The 15,263-nt window shown below is 39.4% G+C and overlaps 1 protein-coding gene and 1 long non-coding RNA gene across 3 annotated transcripts in view; one reads left to right on the top strand and one right to left on the bottom strand.

Moving 5' to 3' along the window:
* LOC132362411 (uncharacterized) overlaps positions 1-15,263 on the bottom strand; it is a 315,964-nt gene that overhangs the window by 290,337 nt on the left and 10,364 nt on the right. The gene's annotated exons all lie outside the window — the stretch shown is intronic.
* On the top strand, positions 4,253-5,675 carry LOC132362059 (pygopus homolog 2-like). Its single transcript, XM_059916023.1, is given in 3 exon segments — positions 4,253-4,432; positions 4,435-4,513; positions 4,516-5,675. Coding segments are annotated over 3 exon segments (1,419 nt in total).

Here is a 15,263-nt window from a genome sequence, read left to right as displayed (position 1 = left end):
CTTGTTCATTCAGAAGAAATCAAGAAAAGATTATATTCAAATGAACATAAACTCATGTCATGTTCATTGAAATGCTCTCGAAGCTTTGGATGTTTTCTGAAACGTTACATATTTTGTGGTCACAAAGATACACTTCTCTCAGTGGCTTCTCATTCTAGGAACTGGGTTTGTTCATTTCTACAATGCCTTTGCACCCTCTTATGGTCATTTTGGGATTTGCTTTATTGGGAGCAATTTATTCAAGGCTATTCAATGGTTTCTTTATCTTGTAAATTTGAATTTTTATTAGAATAATGACATTTACACACTTTCCACCTTTAAATCTGTAATTTCGTAATCCCAAATATTAATTGAAGCTCACATTTCTTCACACTGTTGAGAAAACAGAAGTATATAGAGTTGAGGTTACTAGGATAATAATTAGAAACACTCCATACTTTCCAATTATGTCTGACATAGTAGCAAGCTAATAAGAATTTAAGATTCTGCCTCCTAGGCACAAAACAATTCAATAGTAATGCCATCATTAGGTATCACAGTTCTTATTTTCTGATACTGACATGATGAACTCAACTTAGAATCTGTTTGGGCCTGTTTATATAAAGCATGGATATGACTTCTAACTTAGTACAATATCCTAAAAATAACAGCATAAATGTGGCTGTCCTTCATTAAGGAGTTGCAATAGCAAGATAAACACACGTAACACACACATACACACACACATAAACACACAACACACACACACACGCACGCACATATACTTTATAACTCAATTGGCTCGTGTTGTCTTGGAAACATTAAATTCCTTTAACCTAGAGATCTTTAAAAAATACCTAAGGATCAAATGTTACCATTCTATTATATTTAATTTAATAACCATAATAAAAACAAAGACTGCTTGTTCCTTTCCTGACTTAAAATCTCCTTCTTTCTGTTAGTTATAGTTTCATGTTTAGAAAACATTTAGGAAAAATGTGTAAAGCTTTAATGGCAAGCTTTATTTCTGAATTCATGCTGCTGCCAATGATAAAGATACCTGCTTTATGGTTAAAAAAAAGAAACAACTGTTCAAACTGTACATATGGCAGAGGAACTACTCTTTAAAGTGTTTATGAGAAGAACTGTTGCATTACCATATATTTTTTTCTTTCCAGGGTGACAGCTACACATTTTAAGATACTTTCAACTTGAAGTATAACTTGAGTACTACAGGTTTTAAATTCCTAACTTATAATATATTCATATTTTTGTCAGAAAAATACATCAGAACCTATACATGTATCTATAAATCAATAATTTTGGTTTCAAAATACAACTACTGTCATTAAGGGCACAGAAGAGTACTAACCCAAAGTGCAAGAAATCCCATAACTGAATAACAGTTGAGGGGACAGAAAATACAATTTCACCAAGCTAAAGTCAGATATCATATAGGATGATGCTCCAAATATTTAAAGCTTCTATCAATTCCCAAATTACAAATGAAGTTTAAAAATAAAATTTGGGTGGTCCATCTGAAAAATGCACTTATCTCTCACAGTAAATAATAGCACTTACAAAGATCACCAGTGCCTGAAAGATATCAATCTGTAGGTTTCCTATGTAATTCAATCACTGTATCAGATGTGCTGACAGCAAATATATACTTCAGAACATTAAAGTTATTGCCAGCTGTAAAAATATTCTTTATCTACAAATATACTTTCAACGAATCTAAAAACCCACATAATCTCTCTGACAATGAAACCATGTATGTTGTCTAAAATATACTGTCCATATTTCATAAACATTGCAAAATATGAAATTGCCAAGTGAACACTACCAACACCTCCTCTTGTATGCACTCTTTCATAATGACAGTCATTGACAATTGGAATCTACTTTACAGGTATGTCTATCTTTTTAAAAAAACAGTATGCTTTGTTGGACTTCCCTGGTGGCACAGTGGTTAAGAATCCGCCTGCCAATGCAGGGGACAGGGGTTTGAGCCCTGCTCCGGGAAGATCCCACATGCCGCGGAGCAACTAAGCCCGCGTGCCACAACTACTGAGCCTGCGCTCTAGACCCCGAGAGCCACAACTACTGAGCCTGAGTGCCACAACTACTGAAGCCCGCACACCTAGAGCCCGTGCTCCGCAACAAGAGAAGCCCGCACACCGCAACGAAGAGTAGCCCCTGCTCACCGCAACAAGAGAAAGCCCGTGCGCAGCAATGAAGACCCAATGCAGCCAAAAATAAATAAATAAATAAAATCTTTTTTAATTTTTAAAAATAAAAAAATTAAAAAACAATATGCTTTCTTAATGGGTATTGCAAATACTTGTGTTCAAATGTATCCTGTCCTACAAAAGTCTGATAATTTAATAGTATATTCAAAGATATAAAACAATTAAATCCACTAGCATCAACAACCATTTAGGAAACCAATAATAAGGGCTGTTTGAAAGCAGAGTAACCCAGATGTCCTAAACTACTTAACATAAAATTCCAGGCCCTTCAAAATCAGCCACAGGACACTACTCTTCTTCAGGCTTATACCTTTTCACATTTCAGTGATTACACATTTAGCTCCCTTTATCAGAAATAATTCCCTCTCTTAAAATTCTAATTTGAAAAGATACACACACCCTAATGTTCATAGCAGCAATATTTACAACAGCCAAGACATGAAAGCACTCTAAATGTGCATCAACAGATGAATGAAGAAAGAAGATGTGGTACATATATACAATGGAATATATCAGCCTCAAAAAAAGAATGAAATAATGCCACTTACAGCAAAATGGATGGGCCTAGAGATTAGCACACCAAGTGAAGTTAAGTCAGAGAGAGAATGACAAATATCATATGGTATCGCTTATATGTGGAATCTAAAATATGATACTAATGAACTTATTTACAAAACATAAATAGATGCACAGACATAGAAAACAAACTTATGGTTATCAAACAGCAAAAGGAGGGGAGGGATAAATTAGGAGTTTGGAATTTGCAGATAAAAACTACTATACACAAAATAGATAAACAACAAGGTCCTACTGTATAGCACAGGGAACTATATTCAATATCTTGTAATAGCCTATAATGGAAAAGAATATGAAAAAGAATATACATATGTAACTGAATCACTTCGCTGTACACCTGAAACTAATAACATCGTAAGTCAACTATACTTCAATAAAATAAATAAATAAGAAATAATTCCCTCTCTTACTGTAGAACATCATTATACATTGGGATTTATCATAGGTAATATAAAATATTTGTTTGAATGGCTATCTCTCCCAACTGACCACCATATGAATTCCTTGAAGGCAGGAACTGACTTGATTCATTTTTTTTTTTTCTTTTTTTTTTTGGCCACACCTTGCAGCCTGTGGGATCCTAGTTCCCCGACCAGGGACTGAACCCAGATCCTTGGCAGGGAAAGCACAGAGTCCCAACTGGACCACCAGGCAATTCCCTTCATTCATTTTTACATCCCCAGTACCTGAAAAATAGTAGATGCTGAAGCAACATGATGCTTTTGGAGTCCAAAACATCATTATGGAAAACTGTTTTAATCCTAGGCTCAATCACTTAATTTTGCAGTTTCCTTTTATGTAAATGAGGGATAAACACCTTGCAGGATTGTTGGGAAACTGAAAGATACCCATAAAGTGACTAACCCAGTGCCTGGCACATAGAAGGCACTATAATATGTGCTCAGTAAATGTTAGCTGAATTGATCTTTCCCTACAGCTCTTTCCACTTACATATTTACTCAAAATATATCCAGACTTCTCAAAATTTAAACCACTACCTTGTTCCTTTTTACTCTTTCCTATATACCAGAATTTAAATATAACCATAGCTATAAAAATAAAGGATTTTACTGTGTATTCAGGCAATTAATGCATTTGAGGGCAGTAAGTTCAATTTTTTTTCCAGAAATAAAATATCCTAAGGAATGGAACTGAAGTACAGGGCATTCAGCTTTATTGTCTCTTCTATTTCTCACCAAAAGAGAAAAATAAAAAAGCTTCAATATTTATAAGACTAAGAAGGGATGTGCATAATTTTGCCTTAAAATACATTTCTGCGGGCCGCGAGGCTGTCCGGGCGGCGAGGCTGGGCGAGCGCGCAGTTGGCACCCGGGCTCGCCGCCCCCGCCTCGCCGCACCTCCGGCTTGCTGCCGCGCGGGGGCCTGCGCCGCCCCTGTCTCCCGTTCCGGGCGTGCGACCCCGGGGCGCGTCCGTCCCCCACTCCATGGCCGCCTCGGCGCCGCCCCCACCGGACAAGCTGGAGGGAGGTGGCGGCCCCGCACCGCCCCCTGAGCCACCCAGCGCCGGGAGGAAGCAGGGCAAGGCCAGCTCGCAAATAAAGAGCCCAGAAAAGAAGCGAAGGAAGGCAAATACTCAGGGCCCTGCATACTCACATCTGACGGTTTTCGGTTTTCGCCACCCCTGACTCCCATGGTGGATCACATGGTTGCATCTGACCCTTTTGAGGATGACTTCGGAGCTCCTAAGGTGGGGGCACAGCCCCTCCATTCCTGGGCAGTCCTGTCCCCTTTGGGGGCTTCCGTGTACCGGGGGGCATGGCAGGCCAGGTACCCCCAGGCTGTGGCACTGGGGGTGGAGGAGGCCCCCAGCTGCTTCATCAACAGTGCCCCCTCCCTTTCCCTCCCAACCCCATGGGCCCTGCTTTCAACATGCCCCCCCCAGGCAACCCTCCCCCAGGCAACATGAACCTTCCCAGCCAACCCTTCAACCAGCCTCTGGGTCAAAACTTCAGCCCACCTGGTGGGCAGATGATGCCAGGCCCCGTGGGGGGATGTGGCCCCACAATCTCACCCACCATGGGACAGCCTCCCAGAGGGGAGCTGGGCCCCCCTTCTCTCCCCCAACGCTTTGCCCAGCCAGGGGCACCTTTTGGCCCTTCTCCTCTCCAGAGACCTGGTCAGGGGCTCCCCAGCTTGCCCCCCAACACAGGTCCCTTCCCTGGTCCGGACCCTGGCTTTCCTGGCCCTGGTGGTGAGGATGGGGGGAAGCCCTTAAATGCACCTGCTCCCACTGCTTTTCCCCAGGAGCCCCATTCAGGCTCCCCAGCTGCTGCTGTTAATGGAAATCAGCCCAGTTTTCCCCCAAACAGCAGTGGGCGGGGTGGGGGCACCCCGGATGCCAATAGCCTGGCACCCCCTGGCAAGACAAGTGCGGGCTCAGGGCCCCAGCCTCCCCCAGGCCTGGTATATCCATGTGGTGCCTGTCGGAGTGAGGTGAACGACGACCAAGATGCCGTTCTGTGTGAGGCTTCCTGCCAGAAGTGGTTCCTCCGCGAGTGCACGGGCATGACTGAGAGCGCCTATGGGCTGCTGACCACTGAGACCTCTGCTGTCTGGGCCTGCGATCTCTGCCTCAAGACCAAGGAGATCCAGCCCGTCTACATCCGCGAGGGCATGGGGCAGCTGGTGGCTGCTAACGATGGGCGATGCTGGCGAGGTGCCCAGGAAGTGCCTACGTTCCTCCCTGCTCTTCCAGGGTGTTTTCCTGTCTGGCTCTTGGTCCTTGTTTCCACTGGCTTTCCATCCCCACGGGGCAGAAACACAATGGCTCCTGGGGGCAGAAAAGGAACTGAGACGGGCGGGCAGAAGAGCCTGGATTGCTCACTTTTCTGGAAACTTACATGCTGAGATCTACAGAGGTCCGGGAAACCAAAGCCCTGCCAAGCAGAGCCATTTTTGGTGGCTGTCTCTGGAGGCCTAGGGGTGTGGCTGCAAGAGAAAAGAGGCTGGAGGAAGATCTGAAGGGCAGGGGTGCCCCTCTACAGATGATGGATGCCCCCAACACCTGTGCCTAACACTCCTATCTAGCCCCCCAGCCCCAGCCTTAGTTTTTGGAGTCCAGTATTAAAGGTTTCTGGCCAGAGGAGTTGGGGGTCTCTTCCCATCTCTGCAGTAGCCCTTTCATGGGTGCTGGGAAACAGCTTTAGGGAATAAATGGAGATTTTCCCCTTTTCTTACCTTCCCCTTGCCTCCTCCAAGACCTACCCAACTCCTCCCCCCTCAGAGAACCAAATAGCTTGAAGAAGCAGGAGAGTGTGTGGCTATGGCCACGTGGCTTGGTGATTTGGGGCTTCAAGACAGTAGGTAAGAGATGCTGTCAGGACGTATCTCCCTCATACCAAAGTCACTGGTCCTTTCTCAGACTCTCTTGTGCTTTTTCCCTAATGACAATATTTTTGCTAAAAATTGGGATATGTGGTCTGACAGAGCAGAAAGAATATTTGATGTTTGGACTGTCCTGGAAGCCTGGACTCTGGCTGTACACGCCCCCCCCCCATCTGTTGCACATTAGTCGCAGCACTGGTCTTCAACTTTTGGCGCCCTTACTCCCCTGCTTCCCTGGCTTTATTGAAGGAAAGCTTGAAGAGGCACAGAGCCCTTATACCTCATTTTTTCTCCTGATGAAAGGATCCCTGTCTCAGCCTGTGGGTGGGGAGGCGGCAGGACCCTTATTGCCATGGTACTAAAATGCAATCCAGAGCCTGGATGTTTTTTGTTTCTCTCTTTCCCTGCTATTCTTTATATCTTCTCCGGCCTGGTGATCTAGCTGTTCTCATTCCTCTCAGCCAGGGTCCTGCACTGGGCTTTGTTTCTATTTTATTTTGTAAGCACTGCCTGCCAGAGATGGGCCAGCGGCCTGATCAGGAGCCCCTCACAGCTGCTGTCTCTTCCTTACAGCTCGTGCACACATTCCTCAGTGGGGTGGGGAAGGCAGCCTTGGGGTGTGGCCCTGAGAGGAGCTGGTGGTCTGCCCCCACTTCTCCTGGGACCCTAGCGTGTGAAGAGAAGACAAAGGTATACTGCAGAACTCTTTCGCCTGCCCAGGTGCAGCATGCAGCCTTTGAGGCTGTGAGAAAGAAGGGAGCGGCCTCTGGGCCTCTCTCCTCTAGTGTTCCCTGCCGTGGAACAGCAGAGATGGCAGCACCCCCCCACCCCCGCACTGCTGAGCTTTGTGTTGTGTTTGTGGTTCTGTGTGCCCCTCTCTTATCTGTTGCTATTTCTGTGGTCTCCCCCATCTCTGCATTTGGTAAGATGGCTCTTGCAGGGGGGGCGTGTCTGCTCAGTCCCTCTCTCCCTCTCGCTCCACTGCTTTTTGGAAGGAAGTGGGGGTGGCAGAGATGTGGTGGGGAAAGTTTTGTATGGTTGGATTAATAAAATTACTTGGAAAATCAAAAAAAAAAAAAAAACAAAACCATACATTTCTGCCTTTTAAGCCCAGTTTAAACTTGATGAAAGGCCTAGAACACAGACTATTCATTAAAAAAAAAAAAAAAGATGCTTTAACTGCAGTGCACATTCAGTAGATAAAATCCAAAGAAAGCAGTCCTGCCTGAAACATTTACAGATCAATTCATTATACTGATTTGGAATGAGATGTGCTGTAATTTAAAACATAGATTACCACAGGCCAAACTTGATAAAGTTCCATTTTTAAGGCACTTTCCCTTGGCTATGTACTTGACCGCAGATTTTACAAGAAACAACAATTTGCCTAACCTTAAAAAAAAGCCATTGCACTATTTACAACAGCCAGGACATGGAAGCAACCTAAGTGTCCATTGACAGATGAATGGATAAAGAAGATGTGGCACATATATACAATGGAATATTACGCAGCCATAAAAAGAAACGAAATTGAGTTATTTGTAGTGAGGTGGATGGACCTAGAGTCTGTCATACAGAGTGAAGTAAGTCAGAAAGAGAAAAACAAATACCGTATGCTAACACATATATATGGAATCTTAAAAAAAAAAAAAAATGGTTCTGATGAACCTAGGGGCAAAACAGGAATAAAGACACACACATAGAGAATGGACTTGAGGACACAGGGAGGGGGAAGCGTAAGCTGGGACGAAGTGAGAGAGTGGCATGGACATATATACACTACCAAATGTAAAATAGATAGCTAGTGGGAAGCAGCCGCATAGCACAGGGAGATCAGCTCGGTGCTTTGTGACCACCTAGAGGGGTGGGATAGGGAGGGTGGGAGGGAGACGCAAGAGGGAGGGGATATGGGGATATATGTATACATATAGCTGATTCACTTTGTTATACAGCAGGAATTAACACAAGATTGTAAAGCAATTATACTCCAATAAAGATGTTAAAAAAAGAAAAGCTACTGTATGTAAATACTAGTTTTTAAAGGAGTAATGCTTAAGAATTTAATCATAACGAAATTTCAAAAGTACAAAAAATTATGTTTGAATTAACTAATAACTTCAATAAATCATTAATATTTTATTGAGAACAGGCAATGTGTTTCCATTTCAAAATGATTTATCCCACATATAATGTCTTGAATGTTTCCATCTCATCTCCTAGTTCTAATGTAATGCTGGAAGAAAAATTTTAAGTTTGGTTCTTTTTTTTTTTTCATAGAAAAAGCTGCTCCTTGGGAAACCAGTGATTATGCTTAAGAGTCTTTTTGTCCTACTCAAATCTCCTGAAGACTTACTCTTTATCTTAATGCAACTTAAATATTTTGGGTTTTTTTTTCTCCTTACCTGTCTTAAAATGCAGTGATAATAACAGTTGTCACTATACAGCGTGTAACTCAAAAAGCACTGAAACTAAGTTTCAGAAAGACTCATCTAATTACACTCGTCTAATTATACATTACACTCATCTAATTACACATCAAGCAAATGGGGGCATGAAGTCGACTATTCAGTTAATTAAGTGGCTAAAATAAGTGCTTCTTGGAGGGAATAGAATATTTGTTAAAATCATTTTCTTCACAATAAAATATAGGACCTAGTGAATCTCTCTCTCTCACACACACACACACACACACACACACACACACACACACACATGCCCCTGCAAAAAAAAAAAAAACTACAGGAATCTGGAGGACATATTCCGGAGTCTGCCTAAGAAGCAAAAACCAATGTAACAAAGTCTTTGCATACCCTTAAGTCTCCTTCAGTGAATCTCTCTTGGGCCTCAGTTTCTTCATCTGAGCAATGATTCCATTCAACCACATGATTTCTCAATTCTATTCTAATTTTAAGTGTTCTAAGTTCTTACTAAGTTAAATTAGGTTAACAGAAATCAACGAAATTGCTGTTAGCTAATGTCTAGATGACACACGTACATATAAAGACATGAACGTTTAAGTAAGCAACATGTAAGTTATTCAAACACATGTTACAGATCTTTTAAAATCCAAGAAACAGTAAACAGTTTTTGATATATCATCCTCAAAAGTCTTCTTTGTTTCTAGTATTATAACACAAAAACTGTGAAAAACCAAACAGGATACTTCAGTGAAAACAAATTATTTTCTTTTCCAGGTTCCTTTTCTTTAATATGAAAGAAGAGAAATGAAACAAAATTATGGTCTATGAAAAAAACCACAACTTAAGAGGATATTTTAAATTATTTCCACAGGACTTCCCTGCTGGCGCAGTGGTTAAGAATCCGCCTGCCAAAGCAGGGGACACGGGTTCCAGCTCTGGTCCAGGAAGATCCCACATTCTGCGGAGCAACTAAGCCCGTGCGCCACAACTACTGAGCCTGCGCTCTAGAACCAACAAGCCACAACTACTGAGCCCACATGCCTCAAATACTGAAGCCCGGGCGCCTAGAGCCCGCGCTCTGCACCAAGAGAAGCCACTGCAATGAGAAGACTGCACACCACAATGAAGAGTAGCCCACACTCGCCGCAACTAGAGAAAGCCTGAGCGCAGCAATGAAGACCCAATGCAGCCAAAAATTAATTAATTAAATAATTAAAAAATAAATAAATTATTTCCACAAATGCCCAAAGCAATTTGGGCCTTCTAAAATTTGTTACCCTGTTGAACCAGAGTACTTTAGCTTTATAAAAAGCTTTCTTGAAGTTTGCCACAAAATTTCAAAATAACTACCTTTTCTTCAACAGAAATAAGTGATGTTGCTGTGACATTTTTCCTGAAAACTTTAACAGGATTCAGACTACCTAATCTTTCTATTGTAAGTATTTTGTTTTGTTTTTTTTTTCTTGTTTCTATAAGCAAAAAATCAAGGAAAAAATAAGCTAGATTTTCTGACTTATTTGGTCCCACGATTAAAACAAGATGTAGTTTCTAAACCATTCTTTTTAAACATATTCATCTTACAATTTTTAACTGATGCCTAAAATAATTCTTGAAATAAAATTAATTGGCAATAAATTTAAGTCTCTATTTAAAGTTTCCTTACTAACTGTATTACTCATGTAGATTTGAAAGATACATTCCTTTCCAAGCTGATCATATACCAAAAAGTCACAACCTTTGCTAGTACTGCCACCTGCTGTTGACTCTAAATCATTTTCCAACATATATAAATTGAAATAAAAATAAATGGAATAGCATGGACAAATTGGTCTGGAAAACAAGCATCAAAACAGATTTTAAGGACAATTTGTGTGCAATCCACCGATAAAGTTTTTTCTGACAATAAAGTTATATCTACACTGTAATAAGCCTCTTACTATGAAAGAGGAACATAGTATATGACTGAAAAGACCCTTGAGCCTTTTTAGTCACATTTGATTGAGGTATATTTTTAAATCTTTTTATTGAAGTATACTTGTCATACAATATAATGTTAGTTTCAGGTGTACAACATAGTGATTCGACATTTATATACACTACAAACTGATCACCATGGTAAGTCTAGTAATCATCTGTCAGACAGAAGTATATTTTTTACAAGAGCATTAATTATGTGACAAAAAAGAGGGGATGCAGTACCAAAAAATGTGAAAGTATTAAAGTTTTTCCAGGAAGAATTAAGTGATTTAATTGAGTAGATATGTCTAATAAATGAAGAAATAAGCATACATGTACAAAGATATAAGCAAAAATTGGTGAATCCAGTTGAAGGATATACAGGATATCATTTTTCTATCCTTTCTACCTTTCTTAGGTTTACAAACTTCCTAAATAAAAAGTTGGAGAAAAAAATATAATGCGTTGATATTCTTAATCTGCCTTACCAGTGCAGCTAAATTTCATGGAATTTAAGAGAACACTGAACTTATATTAGACAAATTTAATACATATTTTAAAGTCTGAGAAAGGCGGAGACTCTTTTTTAAAGAATATTGAGGCTTTCTTTTTTTTTCCTCATTCTAGAGAAACATGATTTAGAGCAACCTTGGTCTTGTGGGAGATGGCTAGTCATACAGCTGGAGCAGTGACCTAACACAGCCTCTTGGGTAAAACAGGAACAAAGTGTGTAAAACATAAGTATACCCAATACTTTTTTCTTTCACAATTTAACAGCTTCAAAACTGTTACTTTAAAGCTTTATCAGTGTGCTTCCATTTTGCCTGTCTATTAAACATTAAAAAAACCAAAACTGAGAACTTCTTTAAAACATATGCATGAGGATTTTATTATTAAAACTAAAGAAAATTCATTTAAAGCTGCTTATTTTTTACCAAGAAATCTAACATTTGCATAATAGACAGCTTTTGGGTTGTCTGTTGAACTCTCTTTCTCTGAATTTCCCCACTCAATTCCCTCATCCATAGAATTTTTAAATCCATGCTCCTAGATGGTCATAGCCTATAGGAGAGTGCTTTTCTCTTCTTGAAGTTCAGAAGTGGGATTCAGAAAGGATAGTTCAGTCTCTGATGTTTTGTAACGTGGCAACATGTAAATTTAACAGCTATGGGGCTGCCATTGAGTACAAAATGCATGGAAAAGCAGAGAGAAATGCCCATGTGCAAAGAGAAAATAAGAAAAGGCAAGTACAGATTTTAAAAAGGGTGGGGGGGGGGGGAGAAAACACAGAAAGAGAGAAAGGGAGTAATGCCTGACAGCTTTCTAGTCCCACATGCGCCCAGCAGTGCTTCCTGCCTATAGGTTCCGTGACCTCTCCTGTACCCGTATAACCCCCTTCCCCCACTGAACTCACACTAGTTTGCTATGGGATTCTGTTTCTTGAAGCCAAAAGCCTTGACTCCAACAAGTCGTTAATACAGAAGATTCTTGGATATTTTTGATACAACAACAACAAAAATTAGAACCCAGCCAAAAATTTAAAAAACTGAAAGACATAGATGCTGCCCATGAAATACAATTTTAGAGGTAAGCACTCTCTAGAGCAAACTGTAATATTGATATTTACCTTGAGCAGAGTCCACACATAGGAATTACAATGGTTCCTGTGGTCGATTGTATTATTTATTCAAAATATTCACTCCTCCTTATAAGTTCCCTCTCTTATGACTCTACTTAGGTAAGAAATATAATTCCTGCCACCACAATCTCAGGCTTGGCCATGGAACTTGCTTTGGCCAATCCAAAGTAAGCCCAAGGAACTTATGCCATTGCCAAGCAGAAATTTGAATGCCATCTTGCAGTTTCAAGCTTTCCTTTCTCTCTGACCAAACAGGAAAAAACAACAATGTGAGGCTGTATTACAATAATGTGAGGATGTGCTACATGTCAACCTGCAATAGACATGTAACACAAACAAGAAATAAACCTATACTGTTGCTAGTCACTGAAATTTAGGAGTTGATTGGTACCACAATATAACCTGGCAAAAGCTGCTGGTGCACGTCTCAAACAGATTCTCATTATAAATAAAGCCAATGGGTAAGAAGGTAAATATTTAATTCTGAAGTTCATTTAAATATTGCTAAAAGCTCGTATTTAAAATAAGTCCTTTTAGTTTTCAAGTTATCAAAGTGTTGATGATTTTAAGGCTCTTTATACATAATACTTACCAAAGAATAGATTTATTACTTTATCCATGTTTCTAAGAATTGCCAACAGATTTATCAAAAAGATATATTTCTTCTTAAAATATATTTCAGAGATATTCTAATTTTAGCATATATACTTTACTAAAAACTGTGAATATCCTAAGACTTTTCAAAACAATGTATCATTTGAGAAAAAGTTTTAACAAAATTTTATATTCTCCTTCTATAATTATGAAACCCTGATTCCAAGGATTCTGATTCTTCCAAAGAGTACAAACCAAAAGCATTGTTAACACCACTCTTATTTTATTGGTCATTTTATAATACCTTAAGTCTTATATGATCCAGGTATTAATTCTGCTTTAAGTATCTTTTTCTGAAAAAAAGTATACCTTGGGCTTCCCTGGTGGCGCAGTGGTTGAGAATCTGCCTGCCGATGCAGGGAACACGGGTTCGAGCCCTGGTCTGGGAAGATTCCACATGCCACGGAGCAACTGGGCCCGTGAGCCACAAATACTGAGCCTGCGCGTCTGGAGCCTGTGCTCTGCAACAAGAGAGGCCGCGATAGTGAGAGGCCTGCGCACCGCGATGAAGAGTGGCCCCCGCTTGCCACAGCTAGAGAAAGCCCTCGCACAGAAAAAAAAAAAAACACCCAACACAGCCAAAAATAAATATAAAAATAAATTTTAAAAAAAAAGTATACCTTATTCAATATAGTTTTGATAACTGGAAATAGTTATCAAATAAATATAAAATTAAATATGAAGCTAATTCTATACATTCTGCCACTAAGATTAGCTGCGTGACCTTAGGGAAGTCATTCAACCCCTCTAAGCCAGTAGAAAGGCTTAGAAAAACAAGCAGAATAATCTATGCGAACTGCATAGAGTAGGAACCAAATGATGCTGTAACTCTTTGCTTAAACTAAAAGAAAGGCCACATGGTCACAGTAAAAGAATCAGAATAGTTATATGTAGTTTCCATAAACCTTAGTATGAAGATTAAATTGTTGAAGAATCAAGTAGTGTTGCAGACTCCTTCTACTTCTCCACTAACCCCACCATTTAACCACAATAAGCTGTATTAATGAGAGAGCTTTCTCATACAATTCACTTTTTTATTCTAGGTGATCATTTGATAAACACTCTCCATTTCAAGTACAAAAATACTGTAATGTCTTAACAAAAAAGAGATTAAGGAACAACCCCAATGTATTTTAAGTTACATATGCCAATATTTCTTAAGCTTTTTCACATTTACTCATTTAATCCTTATAACAATTTTATGAGGAAGTTACTATTAATCAATCCATTATTCAGATCAGGTAACTGAGGCACAGATTAAGCAACTGGCCCAAAGTCACAGCTCAAAGTAAAAGAGTCAGGTTTTGAACCTAGGCAGGTAGTATTAAATTAACCTCCACTTCAACCAAGTACTATCATACTTTTACAAGTGAAGTAAAAAGAATTTGGGAAAGAAATGAACTGTAGTAGTGCAAAGAAAATAATAAACTATTATTTCATTAGTATACACTAGGAATGTCTTTTAAATAATCCCATTCACTTGAATTATTGAAGCTTCGTATTGGCAGAAATCATGTGATTCATCAACTAATATAAATGTGTTCATCTAAATCCATTACTTCCATTGCTACAATTTATTTCTTCCATCGTTACTGATGAATCAACTTGGAAAAATCCACTTTTGTTTCATTAATGGGGCTGAGAAATTTTAACCTGTGAACTAGATTGTGTCCTTGGTAATGGAAAGGTAAACTGGAAAAGTTAAGATCAAGAACAAATAAATGTATAGTAACTGTAACACTAAAAATAATAGCTATTGCATCTAGAACAGATCTTTGATACAGCACAGTAGTCCACAAGAATACACCCCAAATTGTATATATAGCATACATTTATTGTATCTTTTTGAGAATGAATCTGTAAAGATGACAATGTAAAAGAAAGAGTCCCATGGAATGACCTGTGTAAATGTATAACAACTCTGCAAATACCAGTGAAAGAAACACACCTTAGATTGAGATTCGAATGCTAATGACAATTTCTTGCAAGCTATTACTTGTATAAAGGAGATATGCCATTTAAACAGAGAAATTTGAACTCGTGATTTGAGAAATCATTCACTAGCTGCAAGAAACTGTTTTTCCAAATTTTAAATTATATTCGAAACCTTCAAGTAAGAATCATAAGATTCAGTTTAATTTAAATAACTCAGATTTGACATATTCAAATAACTCAGAGCCTTTAAATTTAAAGAATTTAAAAACATAACCCTGTCCCCAATATCAGAGAAAGGTGACAAAAATCCATTACTTTCAGGAGAAAAGAGTCAACCATTTCCAAGGAGACTATTTGACTCTTTAGAAGAACTAATTTGCCTAAAATGAGACAGAATTTTTATGATTGGTCCATTATGAAAAAGATCTTATGCATTTTATTCCAATTTTTCAAATGAGAAAATTCAGACAGATTAAATATAAAAGAAGAACCCCTATATTTTTACAT

The sequence above is a fragment of the Balaenoptera ricei genome, chromosome 3, assembly GCF_028023285.1.
Source record: "Balaenoptera ricei isolate mBalRic1 chromosome 3, mBalRic1.hap2, whole genome shotgun sequence".
NCBI classification, from domain to species: Eukaryota; Metazoa; Chordata; class Mammalia; order Artiodactyla; family Balaenopteridae; genus Balaenoptera; species Balaenoptera ricei.
The sequence above is the reverse complement of the archived record's forward strand: the minus strand, read 5'-3'. Positions and strand labels throughout refer to the sequence as shown.